Raw genomic sequence first — 18,581 nt, 5'->3', positions numbered from 1 at the left:
CTATAGAACACAGAGATTGAATTTGACAGTGGGAATTTTTTTTGCTGAGTGGTTTGTGAACTTAAGCAAAATCTGGCATAAAGGTGTTCCAAATGTTGAGGTTTGGGGTTCTAAGTTAGTTCTAGTTATACAGTCGTAGAAAAATTCATCCAAAATGGTTAATTTAGGTATAAATGAGCTGAAGGGTACATTTTCATGGCAATATCTGAGATGGTGGCAATGTTCAATCATTTTTTGCTGGACTAGAATTAAATGAGTCAAATCTAGAAAAGAAAGGGTGTGGTTTCAGGGTGTCTTAGTTACCTAGTGCTGCTATAACAGAATGAATGGCTTCGACAAACATAAGTTTATTCTCTCACAGTTTAGTAGGCTAGATGTCCGAAATCAGGGCATCAGCTACAGGGGAAGCCTTTCTCTGTCGGCTCTGAAGGAGGGTCCTTGTCATCAATCTTCCCCTGGACTAGGAGCTTCTCCACACAGAAACCTCAGGTCCAAAGGACATGCTCTGCTCCTGGCGCTGCTTTCTTGGTGGTATGAGGTCCCGCTATCTTTCTGATCGCTTTTATATCTCAAAAGAGATTGGTTTAAAACACAATCTACTCTCATAGATTGAGTTTACATTAACTGCTGCTAATCCCATCTCATCAACATCATAGAGATAGGATTTACAACACATAAGAAAATCATATCAGATGACAAAATGGTGAACAATTATACAATATTGGGAATCATGACCTAGCCAAGTTGACAGATATTTTGGGGGGACACAGTGCAATCCATGACACAGAGAATAAGGAGGGGAGAGAATGCTGAGGTACCAGTTATCTTCAAAAGACCCTCATTTCCAAAATCTTGCCCAGCATCCTTGAATCTGGACTCTGCTCCTAAGTAGCCCCATAATTCATAGTACCCCATCTCAATTCATTTACACCCTACAGTCCTCTAGCACCTCAACTTTCTGCCAGATACTTCTGACTTCACAGCTCTCTGACATCTCTGAAAATCTCTAGACCTTAGCCCTGTGGCCCTGAACTTCATGGTGTACCCCACCCTCCCCTGTCCATCTGCTAGAACAGGCTACCTAGCCTTCCCAAACCAAAGGCACTTCCTTTTTATAGTCAGTCACCTGATGGATGTCCCTAATCAGGTCCCCTGGTTGCAGATCACAAGTGGCATCTTCAGGACCCATGGGATATATGAGCTGATTGTAGGCACATGTCCCAGAACTGGGCTTTTGACTCACCCTAGGGTTTTGGTGTCTCTCTTGTCTCTCAAGTTTAAGGACATAAGGTAATCCATCTGATTTTGGATGGCTAGGAACCTTCGCATACTGGCTCACTTTTGCCTTGTTCCTCTTTTTGGAAGAGGAGGCAGATCACTAGCTTTAGTGGCTGGATTCAGGGGCCAGGGTACAGGGAACAGCAGCTTCCAGCCCTTTTTGGTAGTGTTATGTTTCTTGTCCTATTTGTAGGTAATGATTGCCAGAGAGACTAGCATGGGATCCAATTAGACATATTTTGACCTTTTGACATACCCAGTATACCCCACCACTATCCCCCAACTAAGGAGCCCTGGTAGCACAACAGTTAAGCACTCAGCTGCTAACCAAAAGGTTGGTGGTTCGAACCCACCCAGTGACTCTGTGAGAGAAAGACTTGGCAATCTCCTCCAGTAAAGATTACAGCCTAGGAAACTCTATGGGGCAATTCTACTCTGTTCATATGGGGTTGCTATAAGTCAGAATCGACTCACTAGTACCCAGCAACAACAACAACAACATCCTCCCACTAATAATTTAAAATATCAAGCCATAGAAAAAAAGTGACTTCTCTTCCTCCAAGCCAACCTATGACAGTAGTTAGTATTTATTAAGCACATATTACTTAGGAGATTAGAGACTAAATACAAGCACTATTTTATATCCTACAGCAATCCTATGCTGATCTCTTAAACACTATACTAAATTCCCTCTCCTAATAAAAAATGAAAATTACTAAATATCTAGATAGCTGCCGCTTTCTCAGTGCTTATGGGGGTCAGGGTATAGGCAGAACTTTATCCTCAAGTGCTCCAGGGAAAACAGATTTTAGAAATGACACAAGCCTTTAATAGTCAACTAGTTCGTGGTTTTCATTTTTTTTTTCCCTTTAGTAGACCACAAAATATAAAATACAAAAGAACAGAGCTACTTTGATTGAAAAAGGGTAAGGGAATGGGGTCTTCCCTGCTATGCCGTCCTCCTTTCCAAGCCCCCAGTATGAAGTCCCAGGACATTTGCACACAGAACCTAAAGGATTCCTCAATTCAAAAACTACTAATCTAATCCAACCCTCCCATTTTATAGGTGGGGAGACTGAGGCCAAGGGAGAAGGAAAAGGGAGTTAGTTGGTCATGGTCATACAATGACTTGTGGCAAAACCCAAACTAGAACTCTTATCCAATTCCTAGGCCAGTGCTTTTTCCACCAAAAAGTTCTTGTCCTCTTGAAGCTCCTTGGGAGCTTAGTATTTGCAGGGAAGGGCTAGAACTGCATGCCATTGGGGACTTGACCCTTCCAGGTTATGTCCAGAGCTATAAAACTCCCCACTCCACCCCCAAACCCACAACTGCCTAAATAGTTGTTGGTTCGTAATATAACTGATTTAGTCTTTTTAGGTAAGATCTCAGGGAATTCCAGGTAATTTTTCACTTGGGGACGAATATGACCATTTTTCCCTTTTGCAGACCTGACCTATGGCTATCTCAACCCACCCAACTTCCTGCAGTCATAAGTCAGTGGGCGAGAACATTGTACCCATCCACTTAGGAAGAGTTGCCTTTATGATAAGCCTGGGTGGGAATCAGCAGGAATATTTCTTCATTTCCTTTTCACTAATTCCGTGGAGTGTGGTCCTTCAGAGGAACCCTGGTGGTGATGTGGCTAAGAGCGCAGGCTGGTAAACAAAAGGTTGGTAGTTTGAATCCACCATAAGCTCCTTAGAAACCCAGTGGGGCAGTTCTACTCTGTCCTACAGGGTCGCTTTGAGTTGGTATCGAACGGATGGCAAAGGGTTTGGTTTTGCGTCCTTCAGAAAGGAAGGAAATGGGCCAAGGAAACTACTGGGCTGAGAAAAAGTCTCAGAGAGGCCCCAAAGTAGGATAGGAACGAGGAAGTGTAAGAACAGCAAAGAGGGGACCGTAATGCCAGCCCCAAGAACTGCCCTGCTCTTCTTTCTACCCTTGACGTTGTAGCAGCCCCTCTAAGGACTCTCTGAATGACTGGATTCTGTGCCTGAGGAGCTGGAGGACAAGGGGCATTCTCAGGGTGCCCCCTAAACCTATAAGTCTCTCACTTTCCTAGTTTTCTTGGCTTTTAAGCGTTCCAGGGGAAGCTTTTAAGCTCATCGCCAAACCCATCTCTAAATTTCCAGAGCTTAATAAAGGCTTTGCACAGAACGGGCACTAGCGTATATTTAAAAAGGACATCCCCGAGGAGAATAACAGTCACGCCGTCACCCTCTAGGCTATGGTTTGCGAAGCCCTTCCCAGGCAGGGCTTCAGTCGCGCCTCCTTGGGAAGCCCCAGAGATAGGCAGGGGCGAAGCCACTATCCCCACTCCACAGGTGAGGAAAACGCGGTCCGGAGTTACCACAGCTTTGTTTCGTGAATCAGTAGCTCGCAGCAAACATATCCACAAGCCTCCCCGCAAAGTTCAAGCCCCTTTACACCTCTACATCACCGACGGCCCCCCGCGCGGAGCTTGCCGGGAGTTGTAGTACACTGCCCCGGCGCATCCCCCTGTACCTTATGTTAGTTGGACTACAATGCCCAGCATGCCGCTGCGCTCCACGCCCCCTTCTCTCTCAGCCTGAGGCGCGGGGGAGGCTGGCAGGCCTCCTGACAGGGAACCGATATGGCGGCGACTCTGGGCAGCGGGGAGCGCTGGACCGAAGGTACCAGGTTCTGGTTGAATGATGGGATAAGGCCGGGTTAGGGAGAGATCAGGGATGGGGATCCTGAAAGCGCGTTTAAGGGCTGAGATCCTGGGCCTGAGGCGAGGGATGGAGGCCCGTGAGGTTATACTAAGCCTGAGTGGGGTTCTGGATGGGGTGGGAACACGCCCAGGATAAGGGTCGAGATCCGGAAGTCGGGAGCTCTGGCCAGAGTTGGGGGTAGGCCGGGAAACCCGAGTCACCATTAACGACTTGTTGCCACCTGCCCCCGCCTCTAGCTGGCCCACCTGCACCAGGATGACTGGAAGCTAGCAGGGTGATGCAGTCACCCGCAGCTTATTTACCAGGCCCATCTTCCCATCGCCAGATTGGGCTGCCTGACCTTTGGTTCCAGGGTGATCTTGTCCCCCACCACCAGCCGGCATCAGAACCGATAGACCAGTCTTTTCTATCCTGAACAGGCTATTGATTTATGCCTCTTTCCTGCAGTCAGGCAAAAAGCATTGATCCAACACGTATTATGTGCTCTGTACTAGGCTGACCCTGAAAGTGCAGCGGGAATTTGATAGGTATGGGCCCCAGAAAACTCTCAGCCCACTTAGGGAGTTTAACAGGTAAGTAGACAATTACAATTGCGCTAATAAGTCCTGGGCTACACAACAAGGTCAAGGATTTTGGGAGCACACTGACAAGGCATCCAGCACAGCCTGGGAGTCAGGAGAGCCTCATGAAGTAAATATCACATATGATGACATGAGGGATACATTGGAGTCAGCCAGGCAGACCTAGCAAGTGGTCCAGGCAGAGGAAACAGCATGTACAAAGGCAGAGAGAAAAGAAAAAGCATTGCTAATCTGAACAGAGGTTGGTGTGGCTAGAGCAGATTGCAGAGAATCATGTGGTGAGAGGTAGGCTGGGGCCATGATAAGAAATTTGGGCAAGGAGCACTGGATAGTCACTTAGAGAAGAAAGATGTAATCACATTTGACCTTTTGATCAAAGGCTTTTAAAGCCTTTGCCAGATTCTCCAGATACGACATGAGTTCTCTGGACTCTTTGACTACATTGCTTGTGTCCCTGTTTACATTCTGCATGTGTTTTGATTAATTGAATCCTCGTATTAGACTATAAAGTCTTTGTGGTCCAGAGTAGGTCTTACTTATAATCTCTCTCATCTAGCTAGTCGAGTGTCTTGTATATATTAGTTCTATAACTATTAGCTAAAAAGAATTGACTTCATCTCTACTTTAGCAGCCTTGCAGAGAGCTAAGGCAGGTAGCAAAGCTGATTTGCAGGGTCAAACTAAGGCCTAATGGAGGGGCTCTTGCTTTGCAGCCTATATTGATGCAATTAGAAGAAACAAATACTCGGAAGACGGACCTCCTGAGAGTCATGACCCCTGTGGTTGCTGTAACTGCATGAAGGCACAGAAAGAAAAGAAGTCTGAGAATGAGCGGAATCAGATCCGGCAGGGTGAGGGGAGTGCCACTTACACTGAGGAGCAGCTGCTTGGGGTGCAAAGGTGAGCCTGTGGTAGGATTAAATAATTGATTTTATGTGAAGTACTGGGAATGGTGGCTGGCACAGAGAATGTACTATGTAAGTATTGACTGCTATTATTATAACTATTATTATTGAAGGACAATAGCTTCTTGACCTTAGCAGGAAGACTGGATGGAAATAGAGTATAAGGGTACAATCTGAACTGACTGCCCTGCTTCTACTTTAGGAGAGGCAGGGGAAACCAACTAGATTTAACAGATATCTACAGAACACTCCGCTGAACAACAGCAGAATGTACATTCTTTTCAGGTGTGCATACAGGTACTTCTTCGGTCTACATTCTTCAGCATAGGTCTAAAACAATCCTCAATAAATTTAAAAGGATTAAAATTGTATAGTGTCTGTTATTTACAGATACTAAATAAATAAAAAATGGGTCAAAGAAGAAGTCACAAGGAAAATTAGAAAATACTTTGAGATGAATGAAAATGAAAACACAACAGATCAAAACTTATGGGGTGCAGCTAAAGCAGTACTTAGAGGGAAATTTATAGCTGTAAACACCTATATTTAAAAAAAATTTTTAAAGATCTCAAGTCACTAACCTCATCTTCCACCTTAAGAAACTAAAAATAATTGCCCTGAACCCACTCCTGAAAGCGACCTTTCAGCCAAATAACAGATTGGCTCATAAAATAAACAATATCAACAGTGAGTACCGTGCTCCTTTAAATAATCCTCTGTGTAAGACCAAACAGTCAATATTTACCATAAAGCAGAGATGAGAAGGTAAGAAGGGGCAGAGAAGCTAGATTAATGGAAACAAACCAAGAGGACTGGAAATAGTGAGAATGCTGACACATTGTGAAGAATGTAACCAACGCCAATGAACAATATATATAACCAAAAAAAAATTTTTTTTAAATAGGAACCTAATTTGCTATGTAAACTTTCACCAGAAATACAGTTAAAAAAAGAAAAAAACTATAAAAAGAAGAGCAAACTAAACTCAAAGCAAGCAGAATGAAGGAAATAATATAGAGTGAAAAGAAATGAAATAAAATTATATAGAGTGTAAAGAAATGAAATAGGGAATAGAAAAACAGAGAAAATCAGTAAAGCCAAAAATTGGTTCTTTGAAAATATCAACAAAATTGACAAGCCTTTAACTAGACTGATCAAGAACAAAACAGAAGACTTAAATAAAATCAAGAATGAAAGAGGAAACAACACTACCAATCTTACATAAATACAAAGGATTATAAGAGAATACTATGAACAATTATATGCCAACAAATTAGATAACCTAGATGAAATGAGGAAACCCTGGTGGCGTAGTGGAAATGAACAAATTCCTAAAAAAACTCAAACTACCAAAACTGACTCAAGAAGATGGAAACTCTGAATAGACCAAAACAAGTAAAGTAATTGAATTAGTAGTTAAAAAAAAAATGCCTACAAAGAAAAACCCAGGTCCAGACGGCTTCACTGGTGAATTCTACCAGATGTTTGAAGAGTTAACACTAATCCCTCACATAGTCTTCAAAAAAATAGAAGGAAGGAATACTTCCCAACTCATTGTACATATTGTATTACTCTGCTACTAACACCAGACAGACTTTTAAGAAAACTAAACTTTAGACTAATATCCCTCCCAAGTAGTGCTAAATGCACATAAATAATATGAATAGATGCTAAAATCCTCCTCAACAAAATACTAGTAAACCAAATCCAGCAACATATAAAAAGGATTATACAGCATAACCAAGTTGGGTTTATCCCAGAAATGCAAGGTTGATTTAATGTATGAATATCAACCAATGTAATATACCATATTAATAAAATAAAGGGCAAAAACCACATGATCTCTCAATAGAGGTAGGGGAAATGTTTGACAAAACTCAACATCCTTTCATGATAAAAGCATTCAACACACTAGAAATATAAAGGAACTTCCTCAGCCTCATAAAGGCAGCTATAAAAAATCCACAGCTGATATACTTAATGATTAACAACTGGATGCATTCCCACTAACATCAGGAACAAGACAAGGATGTTGCCCTCACCACTTCTGTTCAGCATCATACTGGAGGTTCTAGCCAGGGCGATTCAACAAGAAAAGGGATAAAAGGTATCTAGATTAGAAAGAAGTATAACTATTCATAGATGACATGATCTTGTATATAGAAAGTCCTAAATAATTCACAGGAGAACTATTAGAACTAATAAACGAGTTCAGCAAAGTTGCAAGATATAAGATCAATATACAAAAATCAACTGTATTTCTATACACTAGCAGTGAACAATCCAAAAAATGAAATTAAGAAACTGATTCCATCAAAATTAATAAAATAATTAGGAATGAATTTAACAAGGGAAGTGTAATATTTGTACATTGAAAACACCAAACCTCTGTTGAAAGAAATTAAAGGCGACCTGAATAAATGGAAAGGCATCCCATGACAGCTCATGTTCATGGATTAAAAGGCTTAATATTGGTAAAGTGGTAATGTTCCCCAAATTGATCAACAGATTCAACACAGTCCCTATCAAAATCCTGGTTGCCTTTTTTTTGCAGAAATAAACAAACTGATCCTAAAATTCATATGAAAATGCAGGGGACCCAGAATGGCCAAAACAATCTTGAAAAAGAGGAGCAAAATTGGAGGACTCTGAATTTCAGAACTTACTATACAACTACCAAGAATGTAGCATAGCACATATGGATGGGTATAGGCAAATTGGTATATGAGTAGGTACAGGTGTGTACATAGGTGAGAACCAATAGAAGTATCTATAAAAAACCAAAACCAAACCTGTTGCCGTCAAGTTGATTCTGACTCGTAGTGACCCTGTAGGACAAAGTAGAACTGCCTCATAGGGTTTTCAAGGAGCACCTGGATTCGAACTGCCAACCTTTTGGTTAGCAGCTGAGCTTTTAACCACTGCACCACCAGGGCTCCTAAGTATCTGTGTTGTTGTTAGGTGCCTTTGAGTCTGTTTTGACTCACAGTGACCCTGTGCACAACAGAACGAAACACTGCCCGGTCCTGTGCCATCCTCACAATTGTTGCTATGTTCAAGCCCATTGTTGCAGCCACTGTGTCAGTCCATCTCATTGAAGATCTTCCTTTTTTTCACTGACGCTCTACTTTACCAAGCATAACGTGCTTCTCCAGGGACTGATCCCTCCTGATAACACACCCAAAGTATGTGAGACACAATCGAACCATCCTTGCTTCTAAGGAACATTCTGGTTATACTTCTTCCAAGACAGATTTGTTCGTTCTTTTGGCAGTCCGTGGTATATTCAATATTCTTCACCAACACCACAATTCAAAGGCGTCAGTTCTTCTTCCATCTTCCTTATTCATTGTCCAGCTTTAGCATGCATATGAGGTGATTGAAAACACCATGCCTTGGACAGTAGTCGAAACAGCCTGGTACTGGTACAACAACAGGCACATAGACCAATGGAACAGAATTGAGAACCCAGATATAAATCCATCCACATATGAGCAGCTGATATTTGACAAAGGCCCAGTGTCAGTTAATTGGGGAAAAGATAGTCTTTTTAACAAATGGTGCTGGCATAACTGGATATCCATTTGCAAAAAAATGAGACAGGACCCATACCTCACACCATGCACAAAAACTAACTCCAGGTGGATCAAAGACCTAAACATAAAGACTAAAACGATAAAGATCATGGAAGAAAAAATAGGGACAACCTTAGGAGCCCTAATACAAGGCATAAACAGAATACAAAACATTACCAAAAATGACGAAGAGAAACCAGATAACTGGGAGCTCCTAAAGATCAAACACCTATGCTCATCTAAAGACTTCACCAAAACAGTAAAAAGACCACCTACAGATTGGGAAAGAATTTTCAGCTATGACATCTCCGACCAGCGCCTGATCTCTAAAATCTATATGATTCTGTTAAAACTCAACCACAAAAAGACAAACAACCCAATCAAGACGTGGGCAAAGGATATGAACACGCACTTCACTAAAGAAGATATTCAGGCAGCTAACAGATACATGAGAAAATGCTCTCGATCATTAGCCATTAGAGAAATGCAAATTAAAACTACGATGAGATTCCATCTCACTCCAACAAGGCTGGCATTAATCCAAAAAACACAAAATAATAAATGTTGGAAAGGCTGCGGAGAGATTGGAACTCTTATACACTGCTGGTGGGAATGTAAAATGGTGCAACCACTTTGGAAATCTATCTGGCATTTTCTTAAAAAGTTAGAAATAGAACTACCATACAACCCAGAAATCCCACTCCTCGGAATATACCCTAGAGAAATAAGAGCCTTACATGAAGAGATATGTGCACACCCATGTTTATTGCAGCTCTGTTTACAATAGGAAAACGCTGGAAGCAACCAAGGTGTCCATCAATGGATGAATGGTTAAATAAAGTGTGGTATATTCACACAACGGAATACTACGCATCGATAAAGAACAGTGATGAATCTGTGAAACATTTCATAACATGGAGGAACCTGGAAGGCATTATACTGAGTGAAATCAGTCAGAGGCAAAAGGACAAATATTGTATAAGACCACTATTATAAGATCTTGAGAAATAGTATAAACTAAGAGCACATACTTTTGTGGTTACGAAGCGGGGAGGGAGGGAGGGTGGGAGAGGGTTATTTACTGATTAGTTAGTAGATAAGAACTACTTTAGGTGAAGGGAAGGACAATACTCAATACATGGAAGGTCAGCTCAACTGGACTGGACCAAAAGCAAAGAAGTTTCTGGGATAAACTGAATGCTTCAAAGGTCAGGGGAGCAAGGACGGGGGTTTGGGGACTATGGCTTAAGGGGACTTCTAAGCCAATTGGCAAAATAATTCTATTATGAAAACATCTGCATCCCACTTTGAAATGTGGCATCTGGGGTCTTAAATGCTAACAAGCGGCCATCTAAGATGCATCAATTGGTCTCAACCCACCTGGAGTAAAGGAGAATGAAGAACACCAAGGTCACACAATAACTGTGAGCCCAAGAGACAGAAAGGGCCACATAAACCAGAGACTTACATCATCCTGAGACCAGAAGAACTAGATGGTGCCTGGCCACAACCGATGACTGCCCTGACAGGGAGCACAACAGAGAACCCCTGAGGGAGCAGGAGATCAGTGGGATGCAGACCCCAAATTCTCATAAAAAGACCAGACTTAATTGTCTGACTGAGACTAGAGGAATCCCAGCGGTCATGGTCCCCAAACCTTCTGTTGGCCCAGGACAGGAACCATCCCCGAAGACAACTCATCAAACATGGAAGGGACTGGACAATGGGTTGGAGAGAGATGCTGCCGAAGAGTGAGCTACTTGTATCAGGTGGACACTTGAGACTGTGTTGGCATCTCCTGTCTGCAGGGGAGATAGGAGGGTAGAGAAGGTTAGAAACTGGCAAAATTGTCACGAAAGGAGAGACTGGAAGGAGGGAGCAGGCTGACTCATTAGGGGGAGAGTAAGTGGGAGTATGGAGTAAGGTATATATAAGCTTATATGTGACAGACTGACTTGATTTGTAAACGTTCACTTAAAGCTCAATAAAAATTATTTAGAAAAAAAAAAAAAAACACCATGGCTTGGGTCAGGAGCATCTTAGTCCTCAAGGTGACATCTTTGCTTTTCATCACTTTAAAGAGGTCTTTTGCAGCAGATTTGCCCATTGCAATGTGTCTTGATTTCTTGACTGCTGCTTCCATGAGCATTGATTGTGGATCCAAGTAAGGATCCAAGTAAAATGAAATCTTTGACAACCTCCATCTTTTCTCCATTTATCATGATATTGCTTGTTGGTCCTGTTGTGAGGCTTTTTGTTTTCTTTATGTTGAGGCGTAAACCCTACTGACGGCTGTGGTCTTCGATCTTCATCAGTAAGTGCTTCAAGTCCCCTTCGCTTTCAGCAAGTAAGGTTGTGTCATCTGCATAACACAGATTGCAAATGAGTCTTCCTCCAATCCTGATGCCCTGTTCTCCTTCCTATAGTCCGGCTTCTTGGATTATTTTTGCTCAGCATACAGATTGAATACGTATGGTGAAAGGATAGAACCCTTACGTACACCTTTCCTGACTTTAAAGCATGCAGTATCCCCTTGTTCTGTTCAAACTGCCTCTTGATCCATGAGCACAATTAAGTGTTTCGGAATTCCCATTCTCCGCAATGTTATCCATAATTTGTTATTATCCACGCAGTCGAGCCTTAGCATAGTCAGTAAAACACAGGTAAACATCTTTCTGGTATTCTCTGCTTTCAGCCAGGATCCATCTGACATCAACAGTGATATCCCTGGTTCCATGTCCTCTTCTAAATCCAGCTGGAATGTCTGGCAGTCCCCTGTCAATATACTGTTGCAGACACTTTTGAATGATCTTCAGCAAAATTTTGCTGGCATGTGATATTACTGATATTGTTCAATAATTTCCACATTCAGTTGGATCACCGTTCTTGGGAATAGGCATGGATTTCTTCCAGTTGTTTGGCCAGGTAGCTGTCTTCCAAATTTCTTGGCATAGACAAATGAGCATTTCCAGTCCTGCATCCATTTGTTGAAACATCTCAGTTGGTATTCCGTCAATTCCTGGAGCCTTGTTTTTCGCCAGTGTTTTCAGTGCAGCTTGGACTTCTTCCTTCAGTGACATTGGTTCCTGATCATATATTACCTCCTGAAATGGTTGAACATCAACCAACTCTGCGTATTCCTTCCATCTTCTTTTGAGGCTTCCTGCATCGTTTAATATTTTCCCGGTAGAATCCTTTGGTATTGTAACTCAAGGCTTCAATTTTTTCTTTAGTGCTTTCAGCTTGAGAAATGCTGAGGGTATTCTTCCCTTTTGGTTTTCTATCTCCAGGTCTTTGCACTTGTCATTGTAATATTTTACTTTGTCTTCTTCAGCTGCCCTTTGCAATCTTCTCTTCAGCCCTTTTACTTCATCACTTTTCCTTTTGCTTTAGCTACTCGACATTCAAGAGCAAGTTTCAGAGTCTCTTCTAACATCCATTTAGGTCTTTTCTTTATCTCCTGTCTTTTTAATGACCTCTTGCTTTCTTCATATATGATATCCTTGATGTTATTCCACAACGCGTCTGGTCTTTGGTCATTAGTGTTCAACGTGTCACATCTATCCTTCAGATGGGCTCTAAATTCAGGTGGGATATACTCAAGGTTTGGCTCTCGTGGGCTTATTCTAATTTTCTTCAACTTGAACTTGCATATGAGTAATTGATGGTCTGATCTGCAGTCGGCCCCTGGCCTTGTTCTGACTGATGATATTGAGCTTTTCCATCATCTCTTTCCACAGATGTAGTCAATTTGATTCCTGCGTATTCCATCTGGTGAGGTCCATGTATAGTCACCATTTGTGTTGATGAAAAAAGGTATTTGCAATGAAGAAGTCGTTGGCCTTGCAAAATTCAGTCACACAATCTCTGGCATCAGTTCTATCTCCAAGGCCATATTTTCTAACTACCAATCCTTGTTCTTTGTTTCCGACTTTCACGTTCCAATCACCAATAATTATCAATGGTCCTGATTGCATGTTTGATCAATTTCAGACTGCAGAAGTTGATAAAGTCTTCAATTTCTTCATCTTTGGCCTTAGTGGTTGGTGCATAAGTTTGAATATTAATCATATTAACTGGCCTTCCTTGTAGGCATATGGATATTATCCTATCACTGACAGCATTGCACTTCAGGATAGATCTTGAAATGTTCTTTTTGACGATGAATGCAACGCCATTCCTCTTCAAGTTGTCATTCCCAGTGTGGTAGACCATATGATTGTCCGATTCAGAATGACTAATACCAGTCCATTTCAGCTCATTAATGCCTAGGATATCCGTCTTTATGCGTTCCATTTCATTTTTGATGATTTCCAATTTTCCTAGATTCGTACTTTGTACATTCCAGGTTCCAATTATTAGTGGATGTTTGCAGCTGTTTCTTCTCATTTTGAGTAGTAACACATCAACAAATGAAGGTCCTGAAAACTTGACTCCATCCACATCATTAAGGTCAACTCTGCTTTGAGGAGGCAGCTCCTCCCCAGTCGTCTTTTGAGTGCCTTCCAACCTGGGGGGTTCATCTTCGGGCACTATATCAGAAAACGTTTCACTGCTATTCATAGGGTTTTCACTGGCTAATTCTTTTCAGAAGTAGACCACCGGGTTATTCTCCCTAGTCTGTCTTAGTCTGGAAGCTCAGCTGAAACCAGTCCACCATGGGTGACCCTGCTGGCATCTGAATACCAGTAGTATAGCTTCCAGCATCACAGCAGCACACAAGCCCCAACAGTATGACAGACTGGCACGTGGGGGGCGGTATCTGTAGGTAAATGTAAATACAAATATGTAGGTGCAGGCACATACATTCATTGAAGGCACGAATACAAATACTCCTTAGACGTAACCAAACAGCTTCCAACACTGGTTTTCTGGGTTTGAAAGCTTAGAACCCTAGTTTCATGGGACAACTCAGTAAGTTGGCATGACATAGTTCACAAAAATCATGATGTGCATCCTAGTGAAGGGAGTAGCGTCTGAGGTCTTAATAGCTTTCGAGCAGCCATCTAAGACACAACTATGGGTCTCCGCTCACCAAGAGCAGAACAGAAAGAAGGTAAGCAAAAGTGCAGAGAAGAAACGAGTCTACACAAGCCACAATCTCACCTACCTCATCTACCCTGGGACCAGAAGAACTAGATGGTGCCTGGCTACCGCCACTGACCCTTGTGAATGGGGACACAATAGTTAGTCCTGGATAGAATGGGAAAAAAATATGGAGCAGAGCTCAAATTCTTATTAAAAAAAAAAAAGAAAAAAAGGCAAGACAAACTGGAATAGTACAGAACAGAGGGCTCCATGAGAGTATTGCCCTGAGACATTCTTTGAACCAAGAACGAAGCTTATCTTCTGAGATCATCTTTTAGTGAAATAGCAGAGTGGCACACAAAATAAAGGATATTACTCACAAGATGAGTGCTCTACTTAAAAACTATCGGCATGAGACCAAAACGTCAACAATTACTCAAAAGCAAAGATGAGAAGATAAGGGGACAGGAAAACTAGAGTACCGGAAAGAGAATAACACAGTTAAAGAGAATGTTGACAAATTGTGATAAATGTAACGAATGTCACTGAACAGTTTGTGTGGAAATGAGAACCTAACCTGATATGTAAACTTTCACCAAAAACTCAATGAAATATTATTAAAAAAAAAAAAAAAAAAAGAGTATAGCATAGGAATAGACATAGCGGTCAATGGAAAAGAATTGAAAGTCCAGAAATAAACCCTTGCATTTATGGTCAGTTGATTTTTGACAAGAGTGCCAAGTCCATTCAATGGGGGAAAGAAGAATCTTTTCAACAAATGGTGCTGGGACAACTGGATATCTACATGCAAAAGAATGAACTTCAACCCTTAATACCTGTCTTCTTTAGTGCTACTTTCACAGAAATACCTCAAATGGGTGGCTGTAACAAATAAAATTTATTTTCTCACAGTTTAGGAGGCAAGAAATCAGAATTCAGGGTGCTGGCTCTAGGGGAAGGTTTTCTCTCTTTTGGCACTGGGGGAAGGTCCTTGTGTCTTCTGAGCTTCTGCTCCTGGGCGATCTTCATGTGGCTTGGCATTTCTCTTCCCTCATCTCTGCTTCTTTCGCTTGCTTGTTTAATCTCTCTTTTATATCTCAGAAGAGATTGCTTTAAGACACATCCTACACTAATCCTGTCTCGTTAACATAACAAAGACAACCCATTCCCAAATGGAATTATAGCCACAGGCATACCAAATAAAAACCAAACCCATTGCCTTCTAGTCAATTCTGACTCATAGCAACCCTATAGGACACGGTGTAACTGCCCCATAGGGTTCCCAAGGAGCACCTGGTGGACTTGAACTGCCAACCTTTTGGTTAGCAACCTAACCATTAACTACTATACCACCAGGGTTTCCACCACAGGCGTAGAGGTTAGGATTTACAACACGTATTTTTGGGGGGACACAATTCAATCCATAACATTCCACACTTTGGCACCCAAAAATTCATGCCACATGGAAAACACATTCACCCCATCATATCATCATAAAAGTCCTAAATCAATTCTATTTCCAAAATCTCATTTTCTTAAGCATCTAAATCAAATATGAGTGAGACTTTAGGTGCATTCCATCCTGGGGCAAAATTCCTCTTCATCTGTGAAATGTGGAATACAAGTTACTTGCTTCTAAAATACAATGGTAGAACAGGCACAAGGTAGACATTTCCATTACAAATGGGAAAAATTGTAGGTAAAGAAGGGATAATGGGTACCAAGCAATTCCAAAACCCAGGAGGACGCATTACATTAGCTTTCAAGGCTTGAAAATAATCCTCCGTTCCCTGAAACCATCTGGGCAATGGCCCTGCCCTCTGGGTATTGGCCACACCTTCTGGATTCTGGGTGGAGGCCCCTGGACTTCAACCCTGCCTTACAGGCCCACTAGGATGGCAACTCTGCTTCCTTGGCTTTGGGTGGCTCCATTCTTATAGTCCATCTGAGTGACAACCCCAACTCCTCAGTCCTGGTATGCTCCATTCCTCTGCCCTTTGGGCATGGCACCTGTGCCTCCTCAGCTTTGAGTGACAGGCTTATCCCCCGATACACCTTAATGGCAGCCCCACTCTCCAGAACTGAGTTGGCAAAGATCTGACTCTGAAGCCTAGGAGACTGTGGCCCCATCCTTTGAAATCCAAGAGACTGTGGCCCCACTCTTTGAAACTGAGAATGCCCTGCTTCCCGTTATGAGCAGTTCTGCTGATCTCTGAGCTGCCTCGGGGTGGTCCTTTTCTTTTCTTGGAGAACAACGTATGTAGCTTCTTTTACCTGCTTTCTGCCTGTAGAATTACAAGAGGCAAGTAGCGTTCTTACCTTTTTTTCTTTCTCTGCTCCCTTCATTCTAAAATGAAAGATTTTCTGCTGTGGTAGTTGGTTAAATCCACCAGTCACAGGCTTAATCTCTTTAACAAAAATTGCATAGCCACATCCTTGATGAAAATTCTAGGACATGTGTCCTTAGTTTGTACAACAGAATTTTCCAAATCTTTTAAGTTTTGTTTTCATTTTACACAGTTCAGTTTTAAGTCCACCTCGTTCCTCTCACATTTTACTATAAGCAGCAAGGAGAAATCACACACCCCCTTTAAGATCTGCCTTTGAAATCTCCTCAGCCAAATATCGAAGTTCATCACGTACAAGTTCTACCTTCCAACAAACATTTGAATATAAATCCGACAAGTTGTTTGCCACTGCATCAAAAGCATCCCCCTTCTTCCATTGTCCAATCACATGTTCCTCTTTTCAAACCTCACCAGAAGCACATTTAATGTCCATATTTCTAGCAACAGCCTTTTCCTGGTACCTTATGTATTCTCTAAGACAGTAGGGACTTTCTTTATAGCTCTCCTCATTTCTTTCTGGGCCCTCACCGGAATTGCCTTTGACATCCATAATTCTACCAACAGTCTCTTCAAGGCAATCTAGGCTTTTACTGTTAAGCACCTTAAAACTCTTCCAGCTTCTACCCATTACCCAATTCCAAAGCCACTTCCACATTTTAGGTATTTGTTAGAGCAGAGCAGCACCCCACTTTCAGTACCAAATTCTGCCTTAGTTATCTAGTGCTACAACAGAAATACCACAAATAGATAGCTATGACAAAATTTATTTTCTCACAGTTTAGGACATTGATTAAAGAAATGTCCTACACTAATCCTGTCTCGTAACATAAAGACAGCCCATTCCCAAATGGGATTATAACCATATTCATAGAGTTTAGGATTTACAACATAAATTTTTGGAGGACATAGTTCAGTCCATAGCACTACCTCATATCATATTAAAAACCTAACTCAAATTGGAGCTTCTGGATTGATAATGCGTGTGGCAGGACCGCCATGTCTCTGGGGCCATGAAGTTTGGTGCTGATAACTCCTTCCAGACCTCACTTGTACATCTCTTTGTGTATGTTTACAACAGAAAACAAGAATTAGCTCAAAATCAATAAAAGACTCAAATATAAGAGCTAAAACTATAAAAGTCTCAGAAAAAAACAAAAATATAAATCTTCATGACTTCAGATTAGGCAATGATTTTCTTAGATATGACACCAAAACTACAAGTGGCAAAAGCAGAAATAGATACAGGTAGTCTCCAACTTAGGATACGTGCATTCTGATGACTCCGTCTTAAATTGGTTCTGATGTAAGTCAAATACTCCCACTTTTTTTTTTTAGTTTTCATTATTATTGCCTTTTGTATCAGTATTTTTGTGAATCTGCCTTTCAGGGTTGGAAACATTACATAAAAAACTTACAGATGCATGCATAAAAAAATACACAAATCATAAAAATTTATTGATGATGAGTTTGCCAATGTTAGTGTTTTGTCAGATGCAGTAATAACTACACTTGTGGAAGGTTCTGGATCATCTGGATTATCCCTGGGAATGGGGATAATGTTTCTAGTCAGAAAATTAATGAGAGTTGTCTATATTGTCCTTTTTTTCTTCATATATTTCATGGTAACATCTCACTGCTTCCTGAATCTGCTTATAGATGTTAGCAAAGCAATCAGTGTGTTCAAGCAACTGAAGACCCTGATTTAGTTTAGAAAAAACTTCAGCTAATCCTTTCACTGTTAACATTTTCGACAGTTCTCCTTTTTCTTCCTCATTATTTCTTTCTTGTTTAGCATTTCATTCCTCTTTAGAATCCGTTAAGTCCTGATCCGTCAATTCCCCTTCTTCTTGATCTATGAGCTGTTCCACATCAGTGATACCAAGTTCTAAATTCAGCGTTCTTGCCATATGGATGATTTTTCCACTGATCTCTTTGATCATATTATCTCGATCATATGCTTGGAGCATGTTTACTTAACTCAGCAACTTTTTATTATATCCCCTGCATGCATTTTCCCGAACTTCCTCCCTGGAAGATGCAATGTTCCAGATACACTGAAAAGTGTTATAATTCTTCCAGAAATTGCATAATGTTAGTATACCTCCATTTTTTGCAGCTATTGCCTGAACAAATGTAGTTCCCAGGTAGTGTGCCTTGAAAGTGGCGGTTGT

At 41.4% G+C, this 18,581-nt stretch overlaps 1 protein-coding gene across 2 annotated transcripts in view; it reads left to right on the top strand.

Annotated features, from left to right (window-relative positions):
• The first annotated feature begins 3,808 nt into the window (after nt 1-3,808).
• DNAJC18 (DnaJ heat shock protein family (Hsp40) member C18) overlaps nt 3,809-18,581 on the top strand; it is a 40,052-nt gene continuing 25,279 nt past the window's right edge. Inside the window, exons 1-2 of one of the 2 annotated variants that reach the window (XM_003404532.4) lie at nt 3,809-3,932; nt 5,268-5,454. In XM_003404532.4, the coding sequence (XP_003404580.1) occupies nt 3,893-3,932; nt 5,268-5,454 (227 nt within the window). In that variant the 5' untranslated portion in view covers nt 3,809-3,892. Of the gene's footprint in view, nt 3,933-3,965; nt 4,547-5,267; nt 5,455-18,581 lie in introns of those variants that run through there. The other variant, XM_023549539.2, reaches the window with a different exon arrangement.

The sequence above is a fragment of the Loxodonta africana genome, chromosome 2 (assembly GCF_030014295.1).
Source record: "Loxodonta africana isolate mLoxAfr1 chromosome 2, mLoxAfr1.hap2, whole genome shotgun sequence".
Taxonomy (NCBI): domain Eukaryota; kingdom Metazoa; phylum Chordata; class Mammalia; order Proboscidea; family Elephantidae; genus Loxodonta; species Loxodonta africana.
This window is presented reverse-complemented; position numbering and strand designations above follow the sequence as displayed.